The sequence below is a fragment of the Copadichromis virginalis genome, linkage group LG11, assembly GCF_057382275.1.
Source record: "Copadichromis virginalis isolate Kocher_CV1m ecotype Utaka linkage group LG11, C_Virginalis_male_GT1.1, whole genome shotgun sequence".
Taxonomy (NCBI): Eukaryota; Metazoa; Chordata; class Actinopteri; order Cichliformes; family Cichlidae; genus Copadichromis; species Copadichromis virginalis.
Genome location: NC_140628.1, coordinates 21,651,154 through 21,675,127, shown reverse-complemented (window position 1 = coordinate 21,675,127; position 23,974 = coordinate 21,651,154). Strand labels below are relative to the sequence as shown.

The following is a 23,974-nucleotide window of genomic DNA, read 5'->3' as shown; positions in this document are numbered from 1 at the left end:
GTGTGTGTGTGTGTGTGTGTGTGTGTGTGTGTGTGTGTGTGTGTGTGTGTGTGTGTGTGTGTGTGTGTGTGTTAATATTTTCTGCTATGCCTAATGATAATACAAAAAAAAAAAGAAGAACAAATCAAAACAGAGATCAGATGAAATCTGCTTTTTAGGTATTGTGAGTGCAGTGTACTTTGGTGTAGTCTGCTGCGGGAGCAGCATTGGAGCTGATACCAGCAAACTGATTAAACCGCTCTGCAATTTTTTATGGAAGCCCATTTCCACCACTAAAAAAGGAAGAAAAATAAGTATCCATAACTTGAAATTTTGAGTTATCTTTCTCAAATCTTTGAGTTATTTTCTCAAAATTTCCACTTATTTTCTTGAAATTTTGACTTATTAACTCAAAATTTGAAGTTAGCTCGGCCAAATTTTGAGAAAAGTGAGTCAAAATTTTGAGCTACTTATCTCAAAATTTCGAGTTAATAAGTCGAAATTTCAAGAGAGTAGCTTGAAATTTCAAGAAAGATAACGCAAAACTTTGAGTTACCAAAACTTCGAGTTATGGATACTTTTTTTTGTGGCGGAAACGGGCTTCCAAAGACAGCAGATCACTTTCTCTAACAGGCTGATTCAGCTCTGATGGCACAAGGACAGATAAAGGAAATCTTTCATATCACTTGCGATCAACCTCAATAATTTAAAGTATCTGTCAGGCACAGAATCATCTCCTGCATACTATCATAATCAGTAATATTATTATTCATTGCAACTGCTGTACCAAAAGAATTAAAAGAAAGTATGGGATAACAAAAGTATTTCTCTTTCCATCATCAAATTCAAATTCAAATTTTATTTGTCACACACACACAACCATACACAGTATGACATGGGGGTGAAATGCTTGTAGCTGTACAATGCCCGACCATTAAATGACAGAAGAAAAGTTTTACAATATTTACAATTTTCAGGTTACTACAAAAATGTACAAATTAACTTAGGAATTTACAGTAAAGAATGTGCAAATAGCAGAAGAGATTATAAAGATAAGGATTATAAATTATAGGAATTATAGGATTATAGGAAATGTGTGGTGACGTGTGTGAGAGTCCAGTCCTACACAATGACTACCTCCACAATCACATTAGTGCAGTTCAAATTGTTCCAGTGGATGACAAAAAAACTGAATAGGCAGCACAAAAAGTAATCAATCAAATAATAGACTATGATAAACAACATCAAATAAATGAAGCATGAAATATAATGTTTATCAAAGGACCAAGGTCTCTGTTATTGAGATTTTAACCACTGTGTGATGCTCTCTAACAAGGCCTGCCTTTTTGAAATTTTAACTGGTTGTTTGACTCGTAGGAGCCGCAGTGCGCTCCGGGGTTCGCGCCAGCTGTGCACCCATATCATGTGATGCTGAACAGAGAAGCCTCAGAAACAGAGGCACTCGATTAGTGGCTGATACAAATAAAAAGTGGCTAAAACACATGCTCAAAAGACTTCGTTGGGGGATCAGACTGTTAGTCTTATCATTTTAAACACTTCCCGAGGCGCTGCATTCGCTATCATTTGTGTTTTAGAGCTCTCCCACAACTCTTCGCTAACTATGTGAGCGCATTCTGGCTCGGTCGTACCACCATTCACCCATGCTGAAGCTAGGGCGCAGCAGTAGCGGAGCCAGTGAGCCGACGACCATTTCCGACAGCTCCGTATGGATTTAACGTCGGTATACGTTGCTGCCTGATGTTTTAGAAAGCCGATCACCGGTGATTTCGAAGATGGGGGATCCCTGTGACCTTGAACACTTCGTAAAGTGAGTACCTCGTGAGCATGTCCTGGTTGTTTAGCGGGTCCTTATTTCTGGTGAAACCACCTTACTACAAAACAAAACATTAGCTATCATGCTAGCAAAGCCGGGTCACAGACTCCACTATAGGGGTCCATTGTATCCTAAAATAGAAGTGAACGTCATATATTTTCTTCCGTGTCAAAAAACTACAAAGGTAAGGTGCTCACACTGTCGAAAAAAAACCCATTATTCTGAGTGAACACACCAGGTAAAGCTCAAAGTATAACAAGTTTACGACAGCCACGTTAGCCTACAGAGCGAGGCAAAGCTAACACAGCTAGTGTTAGCTGCTGATGCTAGCCCTTTACAGAAGCAAATGTGATTGTTCAACCCCCTGACAGGCACCCGAAAACACACTAAAAGCCTTACTTCTAGCATGTCAAAGTACACAACTGTTTGCTAGTCGACAGTAATAGCCTACGTTATACACAAGGAATATGCCCCTGCTGTCTTTAAAGACGGCCCATGAAATCTCTGCTAACCTACCCAAGCTAGCTCAGCTATTATATTTTTTAGCAAATTATCATCACGGTCTAATAACTAAGGTATGACGTGTTTTCTGCCTTCTCAGTGTTAGTGTAAGCAATCCTTAAAAAATAGCAGACTAAATTATTTGCTTTAGAACAATAATTTAGCTAGTTCTAGAAGTGGCTGTCTTTTTAAAGGCCATGTTTTGGCTGCATACACTCACTGCACAGGCCATGCTTAAGTGTAGTTACTCAGTTTGCATTCAGTCACGATTTGTTTGTCCCATTACAGTGTCGATGTGGTCATTCACATAAATCGTTGTTCTGCAAACAGCATTTTGTTTTATGTAGTCCGCATGCTTGTCTTTGCCGTGTCTAATAATCAGCTGCATCTTCTAATGCCCGCCCTGCATCCATCCATGTTTTTCCATTTATCTTCGACCATGAAACTTGCTGTTAATAAACAATTGGCGAACGTAACTTCCTATATGTTGATCAGCTGAAGCAACAACAGTGGAAATTTACAGCCAAATGTACTTAAATTGGGGGGAGGGGGTCCATGTCTAATGGGAGTAAGACGAGGTACGGCCACATTGCATCGATAGATAACAGAAAGGAAGGCGGGTCTGCAGAAGTCGTTACTGTGCAACGCTTTAATGCATGTGACACAATGTGCTTTCTGACGTTGTGTGCTGAATATACAATGTGTGTTGGACAACAGAGACAAACTGTGAAATACTGCAGTTATTGTGTCATTAGCAGGAACTTTACTGAGATTTTAATGGTGTCAAAAGTGTACAAGTTCCTGAGTGATTAGCTGTTGTGGATACAGAGAGACTTAGTTCATTGCTTTGTCTTTCTTTTTGTCAGGTGTGGCGTCACTTTGGAGGGCTCATTTCTCTGATTTGGATTATTCTTGGCCAGCAGCCCCTTCAGGCCTACTAATCCTAGACGAATTTCTCTATGGACGCTCTGCACAAGTCAGAGATCAGGTATTAGACAGCAGAAAATGTAGAATGCTTACCAAGTTGTGTTATGTTTATGAATATAGTCTGGCACGCTACTTTTAAAACATTTTGACTTCTACGTCAACCCATCCACCGCCATGTTATTGTTCATATAAAGAGCTTCTTTTTTTTTTTTTAATTTAAGCACTAAAGTGTCTTATGCAACTCATAAGTTCTGTGCTTTTTCCACATCCTTTCATCTGTTTATTTATTAATTGTCAGTCATTGTCTAGATGGTGTGTTTTTTGTAGTTCATACACAGTTCCTTAAAGTTTGTTGTGGTAATACAGGACAGTAAAAGCAGAAAAAAACAAAAAAGTCATATATATATATATATATATCGAACAAATTGAATAGAAATTGTTACCTGAAGATGTATTTTTTTTTAACCATATATTTTTCATTTTCTTTTTATAATTTATTTATCAGCTTAAAAGATTAGATGCTTGTAAATTACAATTACAAAAAAATTACAAGAAAGCTGTTTGCAAAGGGAAAGATATTCATTGAAACCTGTGTTATAATCTTTTTTTTAATTGATTGCCCTTATTGATTCCAGATTCAATCTTTACAGGGAAAAAAGTAGTCCTACACATGTTTTTAGCATCAGTGTAACTGATTTATTATCTTTTCAGTGCAGAGACAGAGTAGAAAATATGGCTTGGATTTGACTGAGGTGAGCAAAAACTCCACTCTTTGTTATTATTTTGTTTTTTGTTTTTCTTTGTAACGGGCAACTGTAAGGAATACATGGCAGCACTAATTAATGAAAAATGATTGGCTTGGAAGCATTTAATTCCAATGGAGCTAATGGGGTTATTTGGAAGCAGTTCTTAACAGGAACCAGTTGTTATTCCCCATTCTTGCATTTCATAGCTCTTTCTGTATTACTGAATGTCCCAGCGCATGTGTCTCAGTTTGAAGGTCACAGGAGAAAAAAAAGAAAATTGAAATCCTAAAGGAATAAATGACCCATTTTTCCCATCACCCATATCAAGCTTTGCCCAAAGAAAACAGACACATTTTATTAAAAGTAGAAAGGGAATAAAAAGTCACACATTAAGTTTTCTTATATGTTGACCGCTTTTATTTCTTTGCTTTTATTGTTGTTTTGGAACACCAGTTACCAGTCTCAGTAAAGACAGTAAAGATATATAACAGCAACATGGCGATGAGAAAAGAATGCCCAATGGTGTGCCAAACCCCTTGTTCTGTAGTCTATGCCACTGAAACAGGAGTTGCATACCAGTCGCCCCTTTTCACTCTCAGTGTCATTGTATGTGAGCTCTATTTATTTAAGTTCAGGGTTAGAAATGAATATGAATCCATTTAGTAGAACGTAATTATTTCAGAACAAGTTTCGAAACATTTAAATTCATGGACATTCCACAATTATCTTACCAACTGTTATTCTTTTCGGTGTTTCTATTGAAAGAGTGATGAAAGAAACTCGTACTGCCAGAAAAAAATCTTACTTGCAGTAAAAAGGGGAGAAATCTGAATGCTTTGTCCTTCGGTATGGTAAAGCACAGAATACACTGTGTAAAGGGCCTATTAGACCCGCCGTTGTCACCCTTGTCAATGGTGACGCGCACCATAAGTGACGTCATATCCGCATAGGCGAGCTGCGCTTTGGTGTCGTTTCAGTTAGCCGTGGACTTCTTAGGTTTTTCTAACCCTTGTGTAGTTGGGGGCAGCCAGATTGAAGACACACGTTTTCAATGGTCATGGGTTTTATCGGCATTTCAGTGATTTATCAGTGCAGGAGCTCAGAGATTTGGAAAGTTGAGACTTTCTGGAGAAAGTATTCCCCTTTCGTCGTCTTTTACTCCCATACCAATGCTGTCGTATAGGCTTTGTCTGTGTGGCAGCACCTGTCGTTCAGGAGAATACTGCAGTGAATCTGGTGCCCCCTCAGTGCTGGTGTAAATGGTGACAGGGCTGTGGTGACGTCATGTTTGGCTTGCGACATAACCAGTGGGGGCCTAAAGATGGATGTGGGTCAGCCCACAAGAGCATCACAGCTAGATATAATAAGGCCTGCATATTTAAAAAAAAAAAAAAAAAAAAAAAGTTTGAAAAGTGAATCCTAAATATTTTTTGTTCTGGTCTTCACTGAAATATCCACTTATTTCATTCAGCTCTAAGAATGTGTGGTAGCCGTAGCGCTTTGTTTTGGTTGAGAAGTGGTGTTATGCAATGCTGGATCACTTTTGGAAGTTCAGAGAGAGTTGAACTTTTATTTATGTCTGACAGAAATCATTTCGAAATAAGCAGGAAATGTAAACAATAGAGGCAGGAATCACCAGACACTCCACTATACAGTATTATCACAATACTTCACTCATGATACAATATTTTTGTGATTATTATTATTATTTTTTTAATTTTGCGAAATTCTGAGCATTGCAATAATATATATTGTTAGTTTTCATAATTTTTAAACTGCGAATGATGTCCTCAAAGTTAAACTTTGTCAATATCTGTTTCATCCACTAAGATAAAGTTGTCTCACTTCAATTTCTCCAAAAGTTGATTCTGTTCATCTGGACGTAGCGTTTTCAGTGGGAGAAACTTTCCGTCACTCATTCAAGTGACTTCTTCAGTCTCAGCTGACTGCAGGTTTCCCCAATTTTATAAACAGTATATTTGCATAATAACTGAAACCAGCCCACTGAAGGAACACTGAGCTGGTTCCGTCAGTTTTTCAAAGAAAAACCAGTCAGACCGTTGTCTGTCAGTCTGCAATTGAATGAGGGCAAGCTGGCATTTGCATGCAATCTGTTTCTGATAATACAGGAATTAGTTGTGATCAAATAATGTTGAAAATCATATGTGTTGCTGTCTGCATCGATATCGTCTGCATCTTGTTGTAATATTCCCAGAGTATTTGAATTTATCTAATAAAAAAATTGCTATTTGCTGTTCTTGTGTTGATACAATGTCACCAAGCAAAATGACAATACTATGCTGTATCAATTTTTTCCCTAGCAAAAAACTAAAACCTTTAAAACTGATCTTGCAAGTTAGTCAGCTTTTAGTAATCTGATTGAACATGCAGTTTTTTGTTAGCTTTTCTAGTTTTTCTCTGCATAGTAGCTCATTGTTCTGCCCTCAGAGTAACAGGCTCAGAGGCTGAATGTCTGTTCTGTTCATCTGGTTGTAGTTTGCATGCTCATACCATGTTTGCATGGGTACGTTCCAACTATGTCACATTCTTCTACACCAAAGGCATCTTTATAAGGAATTTGGAATTATATAGACATAATATATATATGTATATACTTATGTGAGAATTAGGCATCCAAAAGACAGTGCATTTAGATAAAATGTAACTTTCCTCAGAAATGTTATTGTATTCAACATCACATGCTGAAGTTTATTTTTTGCTTAGCAGGCTTCCTCAAACTTTGGTGGGTTTGAGGAAACCTATTTAAAGTTGATCTGAGCAGTTATGTAATGTAAAGCAATTTCCTGTCCCTGTCCCTGTTTAACTCTGATAGAAATCAGAAGTGTTAATACACTTGGCATAGCATTCCCTTTGAACTTGAGAATATTGGGCAATGAGTGAAAGATACTGAACCACTGTTTCAGATTGGGCAACAGTTGTTTTGAAGTCATTTGTCATTAGTCCAGAGAACATTTTCAGGTAAATGTTTACATCCGCAGGTTTACCCTGATAATTTTGGCTTTAATCTTAAAGTTTCTTTTCTTTACTTTTACGATTGTAAATTAATTTCTGACTTTCCTTTCTTCTACTTTCCCATATTGCTCTTATGTAAATCCAGAGAGGAAGGGAGTGGTGCATCGGTAAGTTAACTAAATATAATTAATGACTATAAATATCTGCGGTCTTATCAGCATTTTACAGCCTTTTTTATTATATAAAAGAACTGAGGCAGCACGTTTATGTGTTTTCTCTTGTATTGTAGGTAAAGGTGGAGGGCCTGTCTAAAGCAGCTCTAATCAAAAGCCTGTCTCCCAGAGTCATGCTGTCCAACCACCTTTTGCCTAAAGGGACCAAGATGAAGGTCAACTTAGAAGATCAGGGTCGTCAGAAAGTGTCCTTCAGCTTCTCACAGACAAAGAAGCCACTCCAAAGCTCGTTCTTCATCCCTCCCAGTCCTGATAAGTCAGATCCTCATGCTGCCTCGTCACAGTCAACCTCCGAAAAACCTGGAAAGAGTGCAGACAGCAAAACTGAGCAAAGGCAGACACCCTTGGTGCCAGTATCAAAAACAGAGACACCTCAGACGCCAGTCCCCACAGCTACTAAAGTGAAAATGATGCATTTCAAGAAGCAAATTCTTAATGACTCTGTGACTGAAGAGAAACAGTCAGTTATGCCAGAAGAGCCGCACACCTCTCTATTTCAGAATGAACTCCCAGCACCCCAGAGTCTCATCAGCACCTGTCCCTCTGAAAGTGCTCACACTGAAACCTCTGAGACGAGAGAAACCTCAAGCCTCAAGAAACCAGCTGCTTCCTCAGGAAAAGATGGGGAGAGATCCAGCAGTACTGAGCAGGATGAAAAGATACACAAAAGGAAAACCAGGTCACAGTCAGATAGTGCCCCCCCTGGCTCCGAATCTGATGGAGATTCAGCCCAGATGTCTTCCAGCCACAAATCAGTTGATTCCAAAAGTAAAACAAACTCTGACAGCAGAAGTAAAGATGTAAGAAAATCTTCTTCTGGTTCACATGCAGAGGAAAGGGAAAAAAGTTTCTCAAAGCGCTCAGAGAATTACGAAAGGTCGTCTAGTTACTCGAAATCAGACCGTGATTCCAGACACACATCTTCACGCTCATCCCGATCAGAGAAAGATCGCCGAAGGTCCAGATCTAGATCACGGTCTAGATCAAGAGGTTCTCGAACAAGTTCTTCACACTCCAGATCAGACAGAATTAGAAGTGACAGAGGATCGCGCTCTGAAAGGTCCTACTATCATGAATCAGACCGGAGATCGCACAGGAGTTCTCCACGCAGGGATAGAAGACGTTCTCGCTCTCGGACTGACAGAACTCGGGACAGTTCCGACTCTGAAGATGACCACAGAAAAACAAGGTCGAGGACAAGTGACAACAGTAGGTCATCTAACCACTCAAGCTCACATAAGGAGTCAAAATCATCATCCTACTCAAAATCTGAAAAAACCTCAAAATCTGTAGATTCACCTCACTTTTCAGAGTTGGATAAAAGAACACAGTCCTCAAAGTCTGAAAGGATTACAAAGCGGTTATCGGACTCTGATACCCTACGCAAGGGTTCTCCTGATCTGGACTCCAGTCACCGTAAATCTAGCAGCCATCATAAGTCAGAGGCCAACAATAAATCTTCATCTTCCAGTAGTTACACACACTCTCAGACACATGAAAAACGGCAAAAAAGCAGCCCCAGTGACTCTGAAACGGATCATAAGGGCAAATTACAGTCATCCAACAGAAGCTCCAGCTCCTTGGAGAACTGTAAAAACTCTCAAAAGAAAAGCAGTAGACCAGAGTCGAAACAGGTCCCCTCTAGATCTTCTGTGAAATCTTCTGGGCAAGATAGACAATCAGATGATTTATTTCATAGCCCTGGAAAAGCACCATCTTGTGCAACCACAACAGAATCATTTTCTCAGAGTTCAAAAGAAAAATCCGATTCCCAACCGGTTGAAAATGAAAATGGCAATAAAGATGAAAAGGAGGTGGGGTCTTGTGGTGAGGGTTTGCAAGAACTGTCACTTAAGACAGAAGCAAAATCAGGTCTTGAAATGGAAAATAACATTGCCTCTGATGTCACTTACAGCGAGAGCCTAAAGCATGTAAACTCTACTCTGGAAAACGTGTCTAATGTGAAGGATAGCCTTTCCTCTAATGATCCAACACATGTGAACTCAAATGCATCTGTCGTAAATTTATGTAGTGGTAATGACAGTACAATGTGCAATAAGGACGAGGAAATTTTTTACTGTTCAACTGGGCCAGAGTCTGTACTTCATTCAGTGGATAAAGCTGTCACAGAGGCTGTCCAGCAAAACACTAAACCAGAAAATGTTGAGCTGGATGAAGCTCAGCCAGTCAGTAAAGAGTCTGACACAAATTTGCCAGTCAAATCTGATTCATCTTGTCTTCAGTCTGAGAATCCGCCAGAGTCACTACCTACCGATGTAAAAAAGGGCAGCTGTAGTACCCGAAAGTCACGGTGGGATATTGTTGGGCAGGATTCCTCGGAGAGTGAAAATTCACAGAGAACTGTTTGTGTAGAGAGTAAACTATTAAATACTGTTAAAAAGGTGATCTCTGTCAAAAAAATAGAGTTCTCTAAAGATAATGCTCAACAAGACTGTGATATTAAAGATGATATTCAGCAGGAAGCTGGAACACATTCCAGACTGGTAAGGCAGACGGAGATCTCAAAGCAGGAAGTCCAATCAGAGAGCACACCCGTGACCTTTAATTGCAAAGACCAAAGTGAGCCTTCGCAAGCCAGCACCAGCAATGACCACTGTGACTCCAAACTGTCTGCTTCTCAAAAGTCAAACACAGATCAGCCACTGCACATAAATGACAAGATACAGATCAACTCGGCAGCAACAGCACAGCACTCAAATGAGGAAAATTCCGAAAACAAATCCAAGGACAGTGCTAGCAAGAGCAAACTGAGTAAGAGAATGTCTCCCAGTCAGGATGTGTCAGGACAGAGTGAGGCCAGTGATAGCGATAACTCAGAGTATGACTCTGATTGCGACGAGGCTATAAAACAGTTGCACTCTGTAGTAGTGGTGCCAAAGAATTCTTGTCTAACAATGAATACAGAGGAGAGGGGACCTTTGAATATTTTACAACAGCAGAATGCCTTAGCAGCTGAAAAACATATTAGTGAACCCCCAAATCAAGTTAGCCAACAGAAAAAACAACCCACAACACAGACCGGTATAAGCGATTCACTCAGTAATAGTACATTGTGTCAGTCCCAGAGCAATATGATTGATAGCACCAGTCACTCAGAGGCCTCCACCTCCATCAGTACCCAACCTTATACTGCTGGTCATACCAGTTCCCATGCAAGTGTCACAGATTCCACCCCCATGCGTGATAATTCCAAACAGTGTGAGCAAGGGCACAAACAACATGATGTGAGCAACAGAGGAGATCGGACGCACGTGCATTACCAACAAGATCATTTCTCCAGGGCTGACAATATTAATGAGAAGCATGAATTCAACCTGGGTTGGGATTTCTCACAACCAGAACAGCCTACTAGTACGTACCAGCAGCCTGATAGCAGCCACGGGCCTCAGTTAACAAACACTAAACTGTCAGGATCTTTTTCCAAGGAACAAGAACACAGACCAAGTACTGCTTCCTGTATCCAGCAGTCGCAAAACATGCAGACAAGCAGAAAAAACTACCTCCATGCAAATGTCATTGATCAGGATCCTTCAGGCGAAATTCAACCCGACTCCCTCACTAATGATCATGACGACTTCAGTGGGGATAAATCATCAAGTTGTAGCAAAACGGCTTTTGAGGGCAGTGGGCCTAACACTCAAGGGTCATCAAGCTTTGTACAAGGTCATGAAATAAGCAGCAATAGCAGGGGTTCTGCTGTACCCGACCCCTCTAGAGAAGACAGTTTTAGGCCCCACAGAGGAAGGGGCCCTCCCAAGAAAAGGCGTCCAGAGATAGAGTCCGATTCAGACAACGAGGCAGAGGCTGGCCCTGCAGCTAAAAGGGACCGTCAAGGAGATACTGAAGTCGCTAAAGAAACTCTTGTAAAATCTGCAGCGGACCGTCCATCACTCACTCTGCAGGACTTTCAAGATGCAAATAGATGGAAAGAGTTTGCCAAGTCTAAAAAGATGCCTCCGTACTTTGACTTGATTGAGGAGAACTTGTACCTAACAGAAAGGTAAGATGATTCCCGTCAGAGAATCAAGTTTGTTTGTGAAGAGTAACTTCCTAGCAAAATGTTGAATTATTTTCAGACTTGATCTTTGAAAGTTTTAAAATGTAATTTGCAGGAAAAAAAGCAAATCTCATCGAGATATTAAACGAATGCAGTGTGAGTGCCCGGTGCTACCCAGAGAGGACCGAGCAAGGGGCGTACTAGCATGCGGAGATGACTGTTTAAACCGGCTGCTGATGATTGAGTGGTAAGTGTAATAAAGGTTATTGAACCGCTGGCATCTTTTACATCAATAAATATTTTACAACTTTCCTTAATTAAGAACCTGGAAATCCATAGTTTTTTAAGCACCTTTTCTGTTTTGTTAATCAAATCTTTTTACGTCTTTCTCGTAACATCTTTTTTCCATGTGATTTTTTTTTTCTTAGTTCGTCACGGTGCCTGAATGGAGCCTACTGCTCTAATCGCCGCTTTCAGATGAAACAACATGCCGACTTTGATGTGATCCTTACAGAAGACAAGGGCTGGGGACTACGGGCAGCTAAAGACTTGGCATCGTAAGACACTTATTGGTTTTTAATAGAACGCTGTGAAATAATTTTTAGAAAATAACATTCAGTAGTTGACAAAAGAGGCTCTCTGTTTCACTGCATAACGATAGAACAAGGCCTCGACAGTGCTTCCTAAGAGGTTATAAGATCTGACTTATACTAGATAAAAATGCATGTGGAAAGAAAAAACAACAGTGGTGATATATGTGAAACTGCTTTTGTTGTTTTCTTAGAAACACCTTTGTACTGGAATACTGCGGTGAGGTTTTGGACCACAAAGAGTTCAAAACAAGGGTGAAAGAGTACGCTCGCAATAAGAACATCCACTACTATTTTATGTCTCTGAAGAATAACGAGGTAAGTGATGATTTAACACATCAAATGGCGTCTGTAAATGGTTTTAATGGTTATTTGTGGTGGCTGGAAGAAACGGCTGACGCTGTACTGCCTCTCTCAGATTATTGATGCAACGCTGAAGGGTAATTGCTCTCGGTTCATGAACCACAGCTGCGAGCCCAACTGTGAAACCCAAAAGGTACGGTGGCAAAATAAAACTCTTTGGCGTATCCTTTTAGTTTCTTTTACTTTTTTGTTTTGTTTTTTTATTTAATTTTTTAATCGTTTCAGTGGACAGTCAACGGTCAGCTTCGAGTTGGGTTCTTCACAACCAAGGCTGTTACTGCAGGAACTGAGCTCACGTTTGACTACCAGTTTCAGAGATATGGGTACGGTTCCTGCGCGGTTACTGTATTTTTGTGTTCGACGTATAATATATGAATAGACTCAAAAAGAAAGACTGGTTAACCTTTTCATCGAATGGTTTAGCAGTGGTGGTTTCATCTCTGTTTAATTGTACCCTGCAGGAAAGAAGCACAGAAATGCTTCTGTGGAGCACCCAGCTGCAGAGGCTTCCTGGGTGGGGAGAACAGAGTTAGTGTTCGAGCAGCTGGTGGGAAGATGAAGAAAGACCGCAGTCGAAAGAGTGCTCTCACAACGGTCGGTTCTTTTAGTAATATTTAAAGGTCTTAAGGCATTTCTTTTAAGTGTAGCTTTAACAGGTTTGCATGGAGGCCAGCACTTTAGTGACTGATACACAACAACTAAGAGAGGGAAAGACTTACAAATTTGTATAAATTGAGTGCTGAGAACTGTTAAGCTGCATACACTGCTGTGTGCAACTGTTATTTTCCTCTTCTTAATAATCAGGTACATAAACCTGTTAGAAAATATTCATGCAAAATCAATCATATCAGAAAAGGCAACAGAAGCTGTGAACTCATTAACTGTTCCGTTTTTAAAAAGTTTACACAATAAAAGTGCAAAAAATGTTATCTTTCTTTTCCTTTTGATCACTATAATAAGTAACTGCTTCAGCAATATAGTGAAAATGTGTTAGTAATGTACCAGAACTTCAGGATATTTGACTACTTGGTATTCACAGCCTCATTTACAGGGTAATTGTAGTGGTCTTTGAAGTCATAGTGTTAAAGTTACAGTAGAGGATTCATAACAGCCTGTATTACAATGCCTGTACTTGCTTCTTAGATTAGATCTGTTTGTTTCAAGCTTATTATTTTTTTAATATTTAGACACTGCTGGAATATCTCTGCATAATTTGTAGTTCAGTTTTTATACTTGTCTTATATTGCATGTCAGTAGACACTCTGAAACTAACTGTTTTAGCTACCCTCCTTTTAAGGCCACCCTCAATTTAAGCTGGAATTCTTCAGAGTGCCTCACCCCTCATTTTGAACAGCAGGTTGATGGGGCAGAGCCAGAACTGTGTGCCTTGATATCCCCTCCCTTTGACGTCAAACGGAGCCAGAAATGGGGGGGGGGAATGAGCTTTTAGAACAGCCCAAGCATTTTGACTCACTGTGATTACTTGCACAGTACATAAGTTGACCTTTATTATTTGAAACTTTGTCCTTGTGTAATATGAGAAGCCATCATTGTAACTACAGGCTGTATACACAGAGTGTTTTAAATGCCAAAATGTATCTTCACTCTTGTTTCTATGCTGTCCTTTCACAGGTCGATGAAGAGCTGGAGGCATTACTAGAGAATGGCGAAGGCTTATACGATGAGAAACAGGTGGTGTCTCTCTGCAGACTGATGGTCCGAGTGGAAACGATGGAACAGAAACTCATCTGTCTAAAGCTCATACAAGTATGACTAGATCTGTGAATACGTTGTCTATATTGTTGATTTTTTTTTATCTTCTTTTTTAGGTTATAACATGTTATGTTTGTTTTGTACAGGATACACAAAATCCATCATGCTTGAAGCAGTTCTTAGACCACCATGGATTGTCTTTGCTCTGGATTTTCATGGTGGAGCTTTCCGAAGCTAAAGGCAACAGTGCCAACAACATCAAACTGCAATTACAGGTGAGATATGTCAAAATGTTATCATATATCACTGTATGGCCCATACACAGCCACTTGCTGTTTGACCAGCGATTGCCTTGTTTGCAGATCATGAAGACCCTCAGTGTGCTGCCCATCTCAACTAAGAACATGTTGGAGGAGAGCAGAGTCCTGACCTTCATTCAGCGGTGGGCTCAGACAAAAACTCTTCCTCAGCAGACTGAGATGGATGGTTACTCTAGTGAGAACACCTCCCGTGCCCAAACTCCCCTCAACACTCCTGATGGTTCCTCCGCTAAAATGGGACCAGAACTAGATAGTGACACGTCCAAGCCTGCTGTGTACAGACGCCTTAAAATCATTAGCGAAAACAGTCTGGACAGCGCTCTTTCTGATGCTAGCAAAGCATCCGATGGGAAAGAGGAAGAGGAGGAGGAGGATGATGAGGAAGATGATGAAAATTCACGTGCAGGACTTCCTGAAGGAAAGCAGTTGAAGCCAGACACACCGGTGGACGCTGCAGATCCAACCACAGATTCAGCGGAAGAGTCGGGAAAAGAAGTCATAGGAGAGAAACAGGAAGAGGCAGCGATGACTTCAAGCAGTGAACCTCAACCTCCAACTGAAGAGGTGAAGGAAAAACCTGATTTGGTTGTGGAAGAGGACTCCGATATAAAAGAAGTCAAAAGTGAAGATCAGGCAGATGAGCTGGAACCAGCAAAAGAGCCAGTTGAAACACAAGAGAGTGGGAAGCCTCAAGATACCCAATCAGTGACAGAAAATGCAGAATTAGAAGAAGGCCAGCCCAGTGTTAAAGTCCATGAGCCAGAGACCCAATCCAGTCAAACGGGTGTTGCTGATGCTCCACCTGAGCAGCCTTCAGAGACTATGGAATCCCAGACAGAGGCTGAAGAGGCTAAGAAAACACTGCCTAGCAGTGAGCCACACAGTGGTGAACCAACCACTGATGTTCCACCTATCGCTGAAGCCCCGGAGGCCACGATTCCCTCAGCGGTCACAGCAACCCCTGTGGATCCATCAGTGATAGGGACGCCTTCTCAAGATGAAGAGGAAGGTGTCTCAGATGTGGAGAGTGAGAGGAGTCAGGAACCACAGCTCAGTGTTTTCGACATTAGTGGCATGGCTGCTAGGCTTCTAGAAAGCTGGAAGGATCTAAAGGTATATTCATAAGTTGTCGCCTTCAAAGGAAAATAGATAAACATGTATAAAATGTGTATCATCCAAATGTTTGCGATGCTCTCATCATTGTATTCCAAAGTCAAAGTTCTGTTATTTTCAGGAGGTGTACAGGATACCAAAGAAGACTCAAGTAGATAAGGAAGGAAGAGGTACGGTTACCTCGAAGTTTATGTTTGGCTTGAAACATTATTTGCATAACTTTTAATATAATTAGATTTTTCTGGCAGATCGCAGCCGAGATCGAGATACATCTTTCACGCCACGCACCACGTCAGGAAGCCGAGAACGTGAACGGGAGCGAGAGAAGGAGAGGGAACGGGACAGGGATCGAGATTGGGACAGAGACAGGGATCGAGATTGGGACAGAGACAGGGATCGAGATTGGGACAGAGACAGGGACCGCGATCGAGGCTCTGAGAAAACTCCGCGCAGCTCTGAGCGACGGAGGAGACGCTCGCCATCTCCACCTTCATCCTACGAGAGGAGCAGCCGACGCACTGAGGAACGGTAGGAATTTGTGTTATTTGTTGATTGTGTCCTCGAATCATAGTGTTTTTTTCTTTTCCCAAACTCTCCTAGTGAAGGTTTGGTACTCAGCTGTCCTCATGTTCTCTGAATTGTGAAGGTTTGATCCATCTAACAGCAGCAAGACACCAAGAGGAGTTGGTGGCAAGGAGCGCAACAAACTGTCCACAGAGGAGCGCAGGAAGCTGTTTGAACAGGAGGTTGCCCAGCGGGAAGCACAGAAGCAGCAACAGCTTCAACAGCAGCAGCAGCTCCAGTCTTTGGCTTATGACCCGGCTCTAGCCTATGCCTCCAGCCCTGGTTTCATCACGTACCCACCTGGATATCCCATCCAGACTTTTGTGGATCCTTCCAACCCCAATGCGGGCAAAGTACTTCTCCCAACACCTACAGTGGAGCCGAGTCTCAACTATGAACAGACTCCACCCCAGCGTCTCGTCTCAGATCTAGGACTGACCTCTCCATCTTCCACTCCCCAAACCACTCCAGTCACCAATCTCCCTCAGCACGTCACTACCGCAAACCTTGCCTCTGGCAACCCTCAGCACTATGCCCAGCCAACTGTAGCAACCCAGGATGCAGGCGTAGCTGTCCTGTCGGTACCAGCCCAGTCTGCCCCTCAGGTACAGGGCCAACAGAGCTACACCACTCTCTGGGACCCCACCACTCAGCAGGCAGTGACTGTGCAGACACAACCTGCACAGCAGTATGCCACAGCCCCGGGACAGGGTCAGACTCCCACAGCTATCTATTATCAGGGCCAGCCTTGCCAAACAATCTACAGCATCCCTGCTCCCTACCCCCAGACCAACACTCCAGTCATACAGGTAATCTTCTTGCTCTGGTCATATACAAATGTCCATTTTACCTTTCTTAGATTTGCTCATTGCCCACGTTTGATTTTTGTGTAATTTTTATAAATAACCTACATTATGATATACAAGAGATAACTCCTTGATATAGAAAAAAGCGAATGTTAATATCTTTATTGTGATTGAACTGTATGAAAATACAAGACAGTCTTTTAAAAGATGGTTAATAAAGGAAATTATGTTTTTCCTGACCAATCTGTAGTATATTTTTGACCCAAATTCGATGGGGGTTGGGAAAACTAAGCTCATAATTCAGAGGAGGATATTTTATTTTATTCCTTAAAAAAGAAAAAAGAGGTTCTGAACGTCTGTAAGACTGCCATCTAATTGTGCTTTGTTTTTGAAGGCATACACTGATCCCACAGCCAGCTACCTACATGGCCAGCCGGTATATCCTGGTCAGCAGGGAGTGGTGGTGCAGCAGGGAGGCACAGTCACCACCATTGTAACATCTCAAACTGTTCAGCAGGTAACAGACAAGACGTAAAACAGGGATATTATAAGGCAGTTGAGTTTGTGGTTTTGAACAAGCCCTATTGTCGTGGCCACAAGGGGGTGGTATAGATCTGAATTATGCATCTGTCCCTTTTAATATGAGACAGAGTCCAGCTAAATGGGTCCCATTTGTTTATAAGAATGTAAACACGTATGACTTCAAACTACAGTTGTTATAGTGACAAATTTAAGTTGTTACATAATGGCCATATACATTAGAAATTAGATGTCAATTTGTTTTGTTTTTGTTTTTAAATGAAAGCTGTGTCAGTAATTTTTGATCTCTTTTTAAACACATTAAAGTGAAGCTGTATGTGTATATTTTGTGATCCTCCTATACTAAGTTTAAAACTTATTTTCTTCTCCAGGAAATGATTGTGCCCAACAGTGTGATAGACCTGCCTCCACCTTCTCCCCCTAAACCCAAAACTATCGTCCTACCTCCCAACTGGAAAGTGGCTCGGGACCCTGAAGGCAAAATTTACTACTACCATATTGTTACAAGGTTAGTAAAACTGTGTTGCAGGGGTGTTTTGTGTGTGTGCCTCAGTAAAGTCCTCACAAGCATATTGCGTTTCATTTATTTATTTATTTTCCCTTTAGGCAAACACAGTGGGATCCACCAACCTGGGAAGGAAATAGTGACAACACTAGTGTGGACCATGAATCAGAGATGGACCTGGGAACACCCACCTATGATGAAAATCCTTCCAAAGTGAGCTTTTGACATTGATTACTCTTCACTGAAAGATTTTAAAAAAGTTAACTGTTGTGATCTAATCTTAGGTGGGTGGTCAGAAACAGCGGGTTTTAGTAACAGTCTTCACAGAGTGGAAAAGTATCTCTGCATTCCTTCGTTTGACAATGAGAAAGAATCCACATTACTTTTTCGTTAGTTCCCCTGAAAGTTTGCGCTTGGATGCAAAACACGATTATAGTGTTTGCTCCTTGAGGTAATTGAAGATGCTGCACCAGTGATTACTTTCAGCTGTTTCTCAACTAAGAAAAAAAGAAGAAGAAGAAGAAAAGCCTTCAGCACAACACCACGTTCTGTCGAGTCTTATAAACTTGGCGGCGACTACACCTCTCAAAATGGCTTCATCGCACTCTACAGAGAGACAGAAATTTTAAGAGTGTGTCTAAACGCCCCGCCCCCTGCTCAGCTGTCTGTCCTTTAGCCTCAAGGCTAAAGAGGAGGCGATGCCTAAGCTCATCTCCTCTCTTCTGCTTCCTTTGTTTTCCCCTTTCATTTTTTATCCTGTCTTTAAAGATAATGGAAACCATGTGGGAGATTTAGCCTTCATTTATTTGCAGTTTGGGGTTTTACGCTTTAACTGCATAACTGTCTCTTTGAAAGACTTGCACAGTGACGGACATGCAACCCACAGCAAAGGTAGACGTGAGAGTCGGTGGAAGTTTATTTGTAAATTTTGTCATTTTAAGTGGTGACAGTACAGAGACGCGCCATCGTGTAGGAGGTCACAAGTCTTAAGTGTTGTCTGCATGCAAAACCCCAGAAATGAGACCACGCATCATCCGGGCAAACTCGACTCACGAGATACAACAGCTGTTGAGAAACACAAAGAAGACACACACTGACACGCATACAGAGATTCCTTGATTTATTCGTAGGGTGTGTTGGTTCATTTAACAAACAAGACTGAGGTGAAACATCCATGTTGTTCAATAATCCAAGAACAGCTACATGTGTGTGAGCTGTAGGCTTTAGACAATGGTGGTGCCGACTTCCAGGGCTCAAAACTATGACACATGCTTTAGCCTTGCAAAGCATTCTGTCTCACTGTCTGGATTCCTCCTCTGTGTGTGCGGCTGTGTGTGTGTGTGAATCCTTTATGCTTGTTCTTGATACTCACCGCTTCATAGTGGGTGTAGGCAGTTAACTGCTGCCTGCTTGGCTTTGCTGTGGAAGGCTGCGGCCAGAGAGGAAGCGGCACCCTGGCAGGATATCCCTGCGTTGTTTCAAATAGCTGGTGAACAGGTGCTGCATTTACTCCCTACTGACCTCAGTAGCTGTCGTTGCAACTTGTAGGAATGTTTTAATTAAGCTAAGCTAGGGTTGGGTTTGCAGCATAGAAAAATCAGTTTGCAAAGTGGCGTGCTAATTCTGGTCCGCAACATTTCAGAGTTATATTTGTCCGCAAACAAGCCTGTTAATGAGTTTCTCTTATGATGACGTTGTAGTTTTCCACAAAGACGGCTGAAGCAGACACTTCCAGTGAACTCGCTAAGAAAAGTAAAGAGACCTTTCGCAAGGAGGTGAGTCAGAGTTTCCACAAACTGTGTTAAGAGCAATGTTTTTAACTCCTTTTTTAAACATATATACAGTGTCTGCACTTCGATCTGCATGGTCGTGAATCTGTCCGGCCATTTCTGTTTTGTTTTTGTTTTTTTAATTCTGTACATTACTTAACTTTATACCTGTTTGTTAATCAGATGTCACAGTTCATAGTGCAATGCTTGAATCCTTATCGAAAGCCAGACTGCAAATCTGGACGCATCAGCAACACAGAAGACTTCAAACACCTGGCTAGAAAGGTAACCGTGTTCATACATGGATTAAGTTTTCCACAAAGCAAACGTTTCTTTCTTTCCTAGTGTGGTCACGGCACAGTGAGGATGCTGGTCAGCATTTAATGTAAACAAAGTTTTCAAAGTTTCCTTCAAACTATTACTAAATAATTAAACTCCCACGATTTCGGCGTCCAGCCAAATGTTTTTGTGTTCTGCCTCCAGAACAAATGTTGTACATGCTAGCTATTATCACTGTCTCTTTTGTTTTAGCTCCTTCTCAAAAGCTGTTTTCAACCAGCATCTCTTCAAAGGGCGGTGGGGTTTTTTTTCCATTATGATTCTCAGTAGGTCCATGGATAGTGCATGTGAGTGGTTTGCCACTCGAACATACCAGGACTCTGAGGACATGGGCGCAGTAAACAGAAAGACGACTTAGGCTTCACCCATTTAAAGACTGCAGCATTGTATTATGTCAAATTATAAAGAGCAAAGTCACTAAAGGGGATTAACCACTCTACCGCAACTTCAATATCAGTTTATTGTAGACTTGAGGGCAAGAATGAATGCCTAACTCTTTCCTCACTTCTGCTCTGTCTTCTAGCTAACTCACGGAGTTATGAATAAGGAGTTGAAAGCTTGCAAGAATCCCGAGGACCTCGAGTGCAATGAAAATGTGAAGCACAAGACCAAGGAATACATCAAAAAGTACATGCAGCGATTCGGCGCCGTGTACAGACCCAAGGAGGACACAGAGGTGTATTGAAGCATATCAGGCCACAGATGTTACACTTTGCTCTGCGCTAACACAGGAGAAGCACAGATTTGCCTTTCCATTCACTCCCACATGTACGAACTGTCCAGCCTGAACAGCGAAGTAGTTTCTTTATTTCTATTTATGTCTACGAATTGCACTGCTGAAGTTCTCCAGGCCCTGCGGATCGCACAGGAGCCCCGATATACGGACTCTGGGAGACTTGGTTGTTGATGACCAACCCAAGACTCCAGGTGCAGTGTTCTCAGACGATGACACTGAGGGGTGCTACAGAGACTGTTTTCACTGACTGTTTTATTTTTTAGCGTTTTTGTGTTTTTTTTCATTTGCGGCTCTTAAAAGTTCCTCAGATGATCACCTCAATTCCAGTTTTTAAACTGTTATATCCCTGAATGAGGATCATTCACAGGAATCAGCTTTGGTATCACATTTATCAAAGTTTTGTTGTTACTTTCCACTGTTTAAAAAAAAAAAAATTAAAAAAAAAGGATCCGTGCCCGAACAGTCGAGTTCTCCCTCCCCAGCCTCCTTTTTCTCCCCCCTCTGTACACGCTTCAGCCCCCCTGCCACTGACCATATCTGGTGCTGCTTTTAAATGGGCTGTGGAGGTCCAAGCTTCCACTCCTGCAAACCCTGCCTTCTTAACCACAAGACTTTGGAGCCTCTGTTGTTTTATGAATGCATGATGTAACCTGAGGTCAGAGTGATCCTTATGGAAATCCCTACATTTTCCACATCTTCTTACTTCAAGTAATCTTCCCTCACGGGGATGAGCTTTTTGCTCACGGTATACTGAGGGATCAATCGGTGGCAATCAGGCTGGCGAAAAGGAGTTAGCGGTCAATCTTTTCTTGACTTTTATCAGTTAATGTGTAATAATGGGAGCAGGGTTTGAATGCTATGTTTGACATGCTGTTTAGGTGTGTGTCCAGTTACTTCCCCACCCCCTCGTTTCTTGTCCGGCCCCACTTCCTCAACTTGTTCTGCCCGATTTCCTCTTCTTGCAGGAATGATTCTGAGAATGAAGGTCGTAGCATTGCAGTTTTAACCGTTTCTAAACATCCCACGTGTTCAGTCTTTTTACCACTCTTAGTCCTAGCAAGACATTTGAGACACTTTGGTCGACAAACTGTCGCTCATTAATTTCTGAGATTTTTACAGTTGGCACTAAAAGTTGTTTCTTTAGCATTAGGTCATCGATTTTACATCGCATAAAATTGCATTAAAAAGAATTCCAACATATGTACATTGCTTTATATGTGAATATACTGAATAATAGTTTTTTGGAATGCTTAATTAAGCCGACACTTTGTAAATGGAATATGATTTGGTGATTAAAAGTGTAAATATTGTGTAAAATTACCAAAGCTGTATGCAGGAGAGTAGGGTGATGGAGCACAGTGAGCCCACCCATCCTCACCAGCTTAGTCCTCCTGATGCAGTTCCCATATCAGTCAGTGAAACTTAGGAGCCCACTGACTCACAGCCAATTTATTTTAATGAAGTGGCCAGGGAGATGTTCATGTATTTTTGTTTTTTAGTTGTTATTGTTGGTGGTGTTTCTTTTTTTTTAATTATTATTTTTCTATGTACAAATTAAATTTCACCCAACTCTACTGTAAGTATTGTGTAAGCACATTGTCATACCGAGTGTAAAAACATTTTAAAGATAATAAACTTTTTTTGTAAAATCACATTTTTTCCTGCGGTGCAGTTCAGTTAGGTTCGTTTGAGCATCAATTAAATAGACCAGAATATCTCTAAGCAAATGTGACTGCCTTGTGCTTCATGATTAACAGCGTCGCGCACACCCAATCCCATTTTTAGATCTGCTCCCGCCTCTAATAAAGGGTGCACATGGCACGAATGCCACTACGGCACTTTCGCACAGCACTGAGCCAGATGTTCGGCCCCGCTAAAAGGGAAAAAAGTATGGACTGCCTTCATTAGATACATTCAGTGTGCTCTAAATATGGAGAGCTGTGAGGAGTAGAAAGAGGCGCTGCTGTGCTTCCCCTCTCTCTTCTGGGTCCCAACCCCACCCCACCCCCTTTCCAGTGTATGCACATTCCGCAGCCTCATGCCAGTGTGCTCCAGACCGCAGTTAAGCAGTCCCTTCTGGAGTGTGTGACGGCATGTAACGCTGCTCTAGGCCATGCACGATGCCTGCTCCCACTTAGGACTGTAGGCAAAGAGATCATTAACAGATCCGAGTTCACGGCAGAAGGGGAGGAGGAATGAGAGATGGTGTCTCGGTGAGAAACAGAAAACTGCTCCTCCAGAAGATTTAAGATTATTTTGGTTTCGCCCTCAAATTATTAAATACCTCTTAAATGATTTCCCCTCAGGGTTTTGGACAGGAAACGTCCTCATACACTAAATCCCTTGAAGAGAAGTAGTTTATTCCATGTCCAAACTTTGTTACTCTAACCCATCAGATGAGTTTTATACTTTGACTAAAGATGATAGACGTAGGTTTATGGGACTGTGGTTCTTTAGCAATAAATGTCTTATTTCCGTAAACCTAAAAAAAAGACTTTTCATTTGGTGCAAATACAACTGTTCACTGTTGCCTTTCACTAGACTGTCATAAAACACTGTATCATTATTACATAAACAATGCCAGAACTGTTTGGGCCTTTGGGAAGATGACAAAAAGATGAAAATTAAACTATACTGTGTGAAACTAATGAGGCCTGTCGAATCTCTTGTCAGCTGAGCTCTTTTATCATCACTTTTACATATTTCATCTGTTCTTCATTTCTGTGCTTCATGTTTAAGGCCCTTTTAAAACTTATTAACATTTGTTCTGATTGTAACTTTAAATTGTAATTCTGCTTCTTTTTCTTTTTTTGTTTTTAACGAGTTTGTAAATAATCGCTTAGCCTCGAGAAACTAAATAAAAGGTGCAAGTTCCCCAGGCTGATTGTAGCAGATCTGCAGCATAAAGACTGATGTTTTATCGTCTGTATAATGCTACACTTGATTAGTAATTCCACAAAAAGCAAAAGAAGTTAAACATCAAAGTTAGACTTGCTTGCCAATTCATTAGTTACAGGTAGTGAGTACTGGAATGGACCTCATTTTACCTTCAGAGCTCAGTTTCCTGTTCTTAGCTGACTGGAGAAGCCTTCTGCAGCTCTAGCAAGGTTCAACATGTTGTGGATTCAGAGATGCTCTTCTGCATACCTTGGTTGTAATGAGCGGTTATCTTGTTACTGTTGCCTTCCTGTCAGCTGAAAGCAGTCTGGCCATTCTCCTCTGACATCAAACGAGGCGTTTTCGCCCAGAAAACTGTCGCTCACTAGATATTTTCTCCTTTTAGACCAGTCTCTGTGAACTCTGTGATTAAAATCCCAGCAAATCAGCATTTTATGAAATTGGCTGATTAGATACTTTTTCACTAAACTTACTTACTAAACAGTTATACCTAACAAAGTGGCTGTA

At 41.3% G+C, this 23,974-nt stretch overlaps 1 protein-coding gene across 2 annotated transcripts; it reads left to right on the top strand.

Moving 5' to 3' along the window:
- The first annotated feature begins 1,430 nt into the window (after positions 1-1,430).
- On the top strand, positions 1,431-22,221 carry setd2 (SET domain containing 2, histone lysine methyltransferase). 2 transcript variants are annotated; one of them, XM_085473678.1, is made up of 23 exons: positions 1,431-1,807; positions 3,181-3,302; positions 3,953-3,993; positions 7,106-7,127; positions 7,250-11,214; positions 11,327-11,458; positions 11,640-11,768; positions 11,996-12,119; positions 12,220-12,297; positions 12,390-12,487; positions 12,626-12,758; positions 13,797-13,931; positions 14,024-14,152; positions 14,240-15,310; positions 15,432-15,480; positions 15,559-15,838; positions 15,957-16,683; positions 17,075-17,197; positions 17,592-17,728; positions 17,827-17,938; positions 19,426-19,500; positions 19,678-19,779; positions 20,357-22,221. In XM_085473678.1, exons 5-23 carry the CDS (start codon positions 7,307-7,309, stop codon positions 20,516-20,518), a joined length of 7,704 nt encoding a protein of 2,567 aa, XP_085329804.1. In that variant the 5' UTR covers positions 1,431-1,807; positions 3,181-3,302; positions 3,953-3,993; positions 7,106-7,127; positions 7,250-7,306; the 3' UTR covers positions 20,519-22,221. The 2 variants fall into 2 exon arrangements, with proteins under 2 accessions (XP_085329804.1, XP_085329803.1); XM_085473677.1 differs by lacking the exon at positions 3,953-3,993.
- The last annotated feature ends 1,753 nt before the right edge of the window (positions 22,222-23,974 follow it).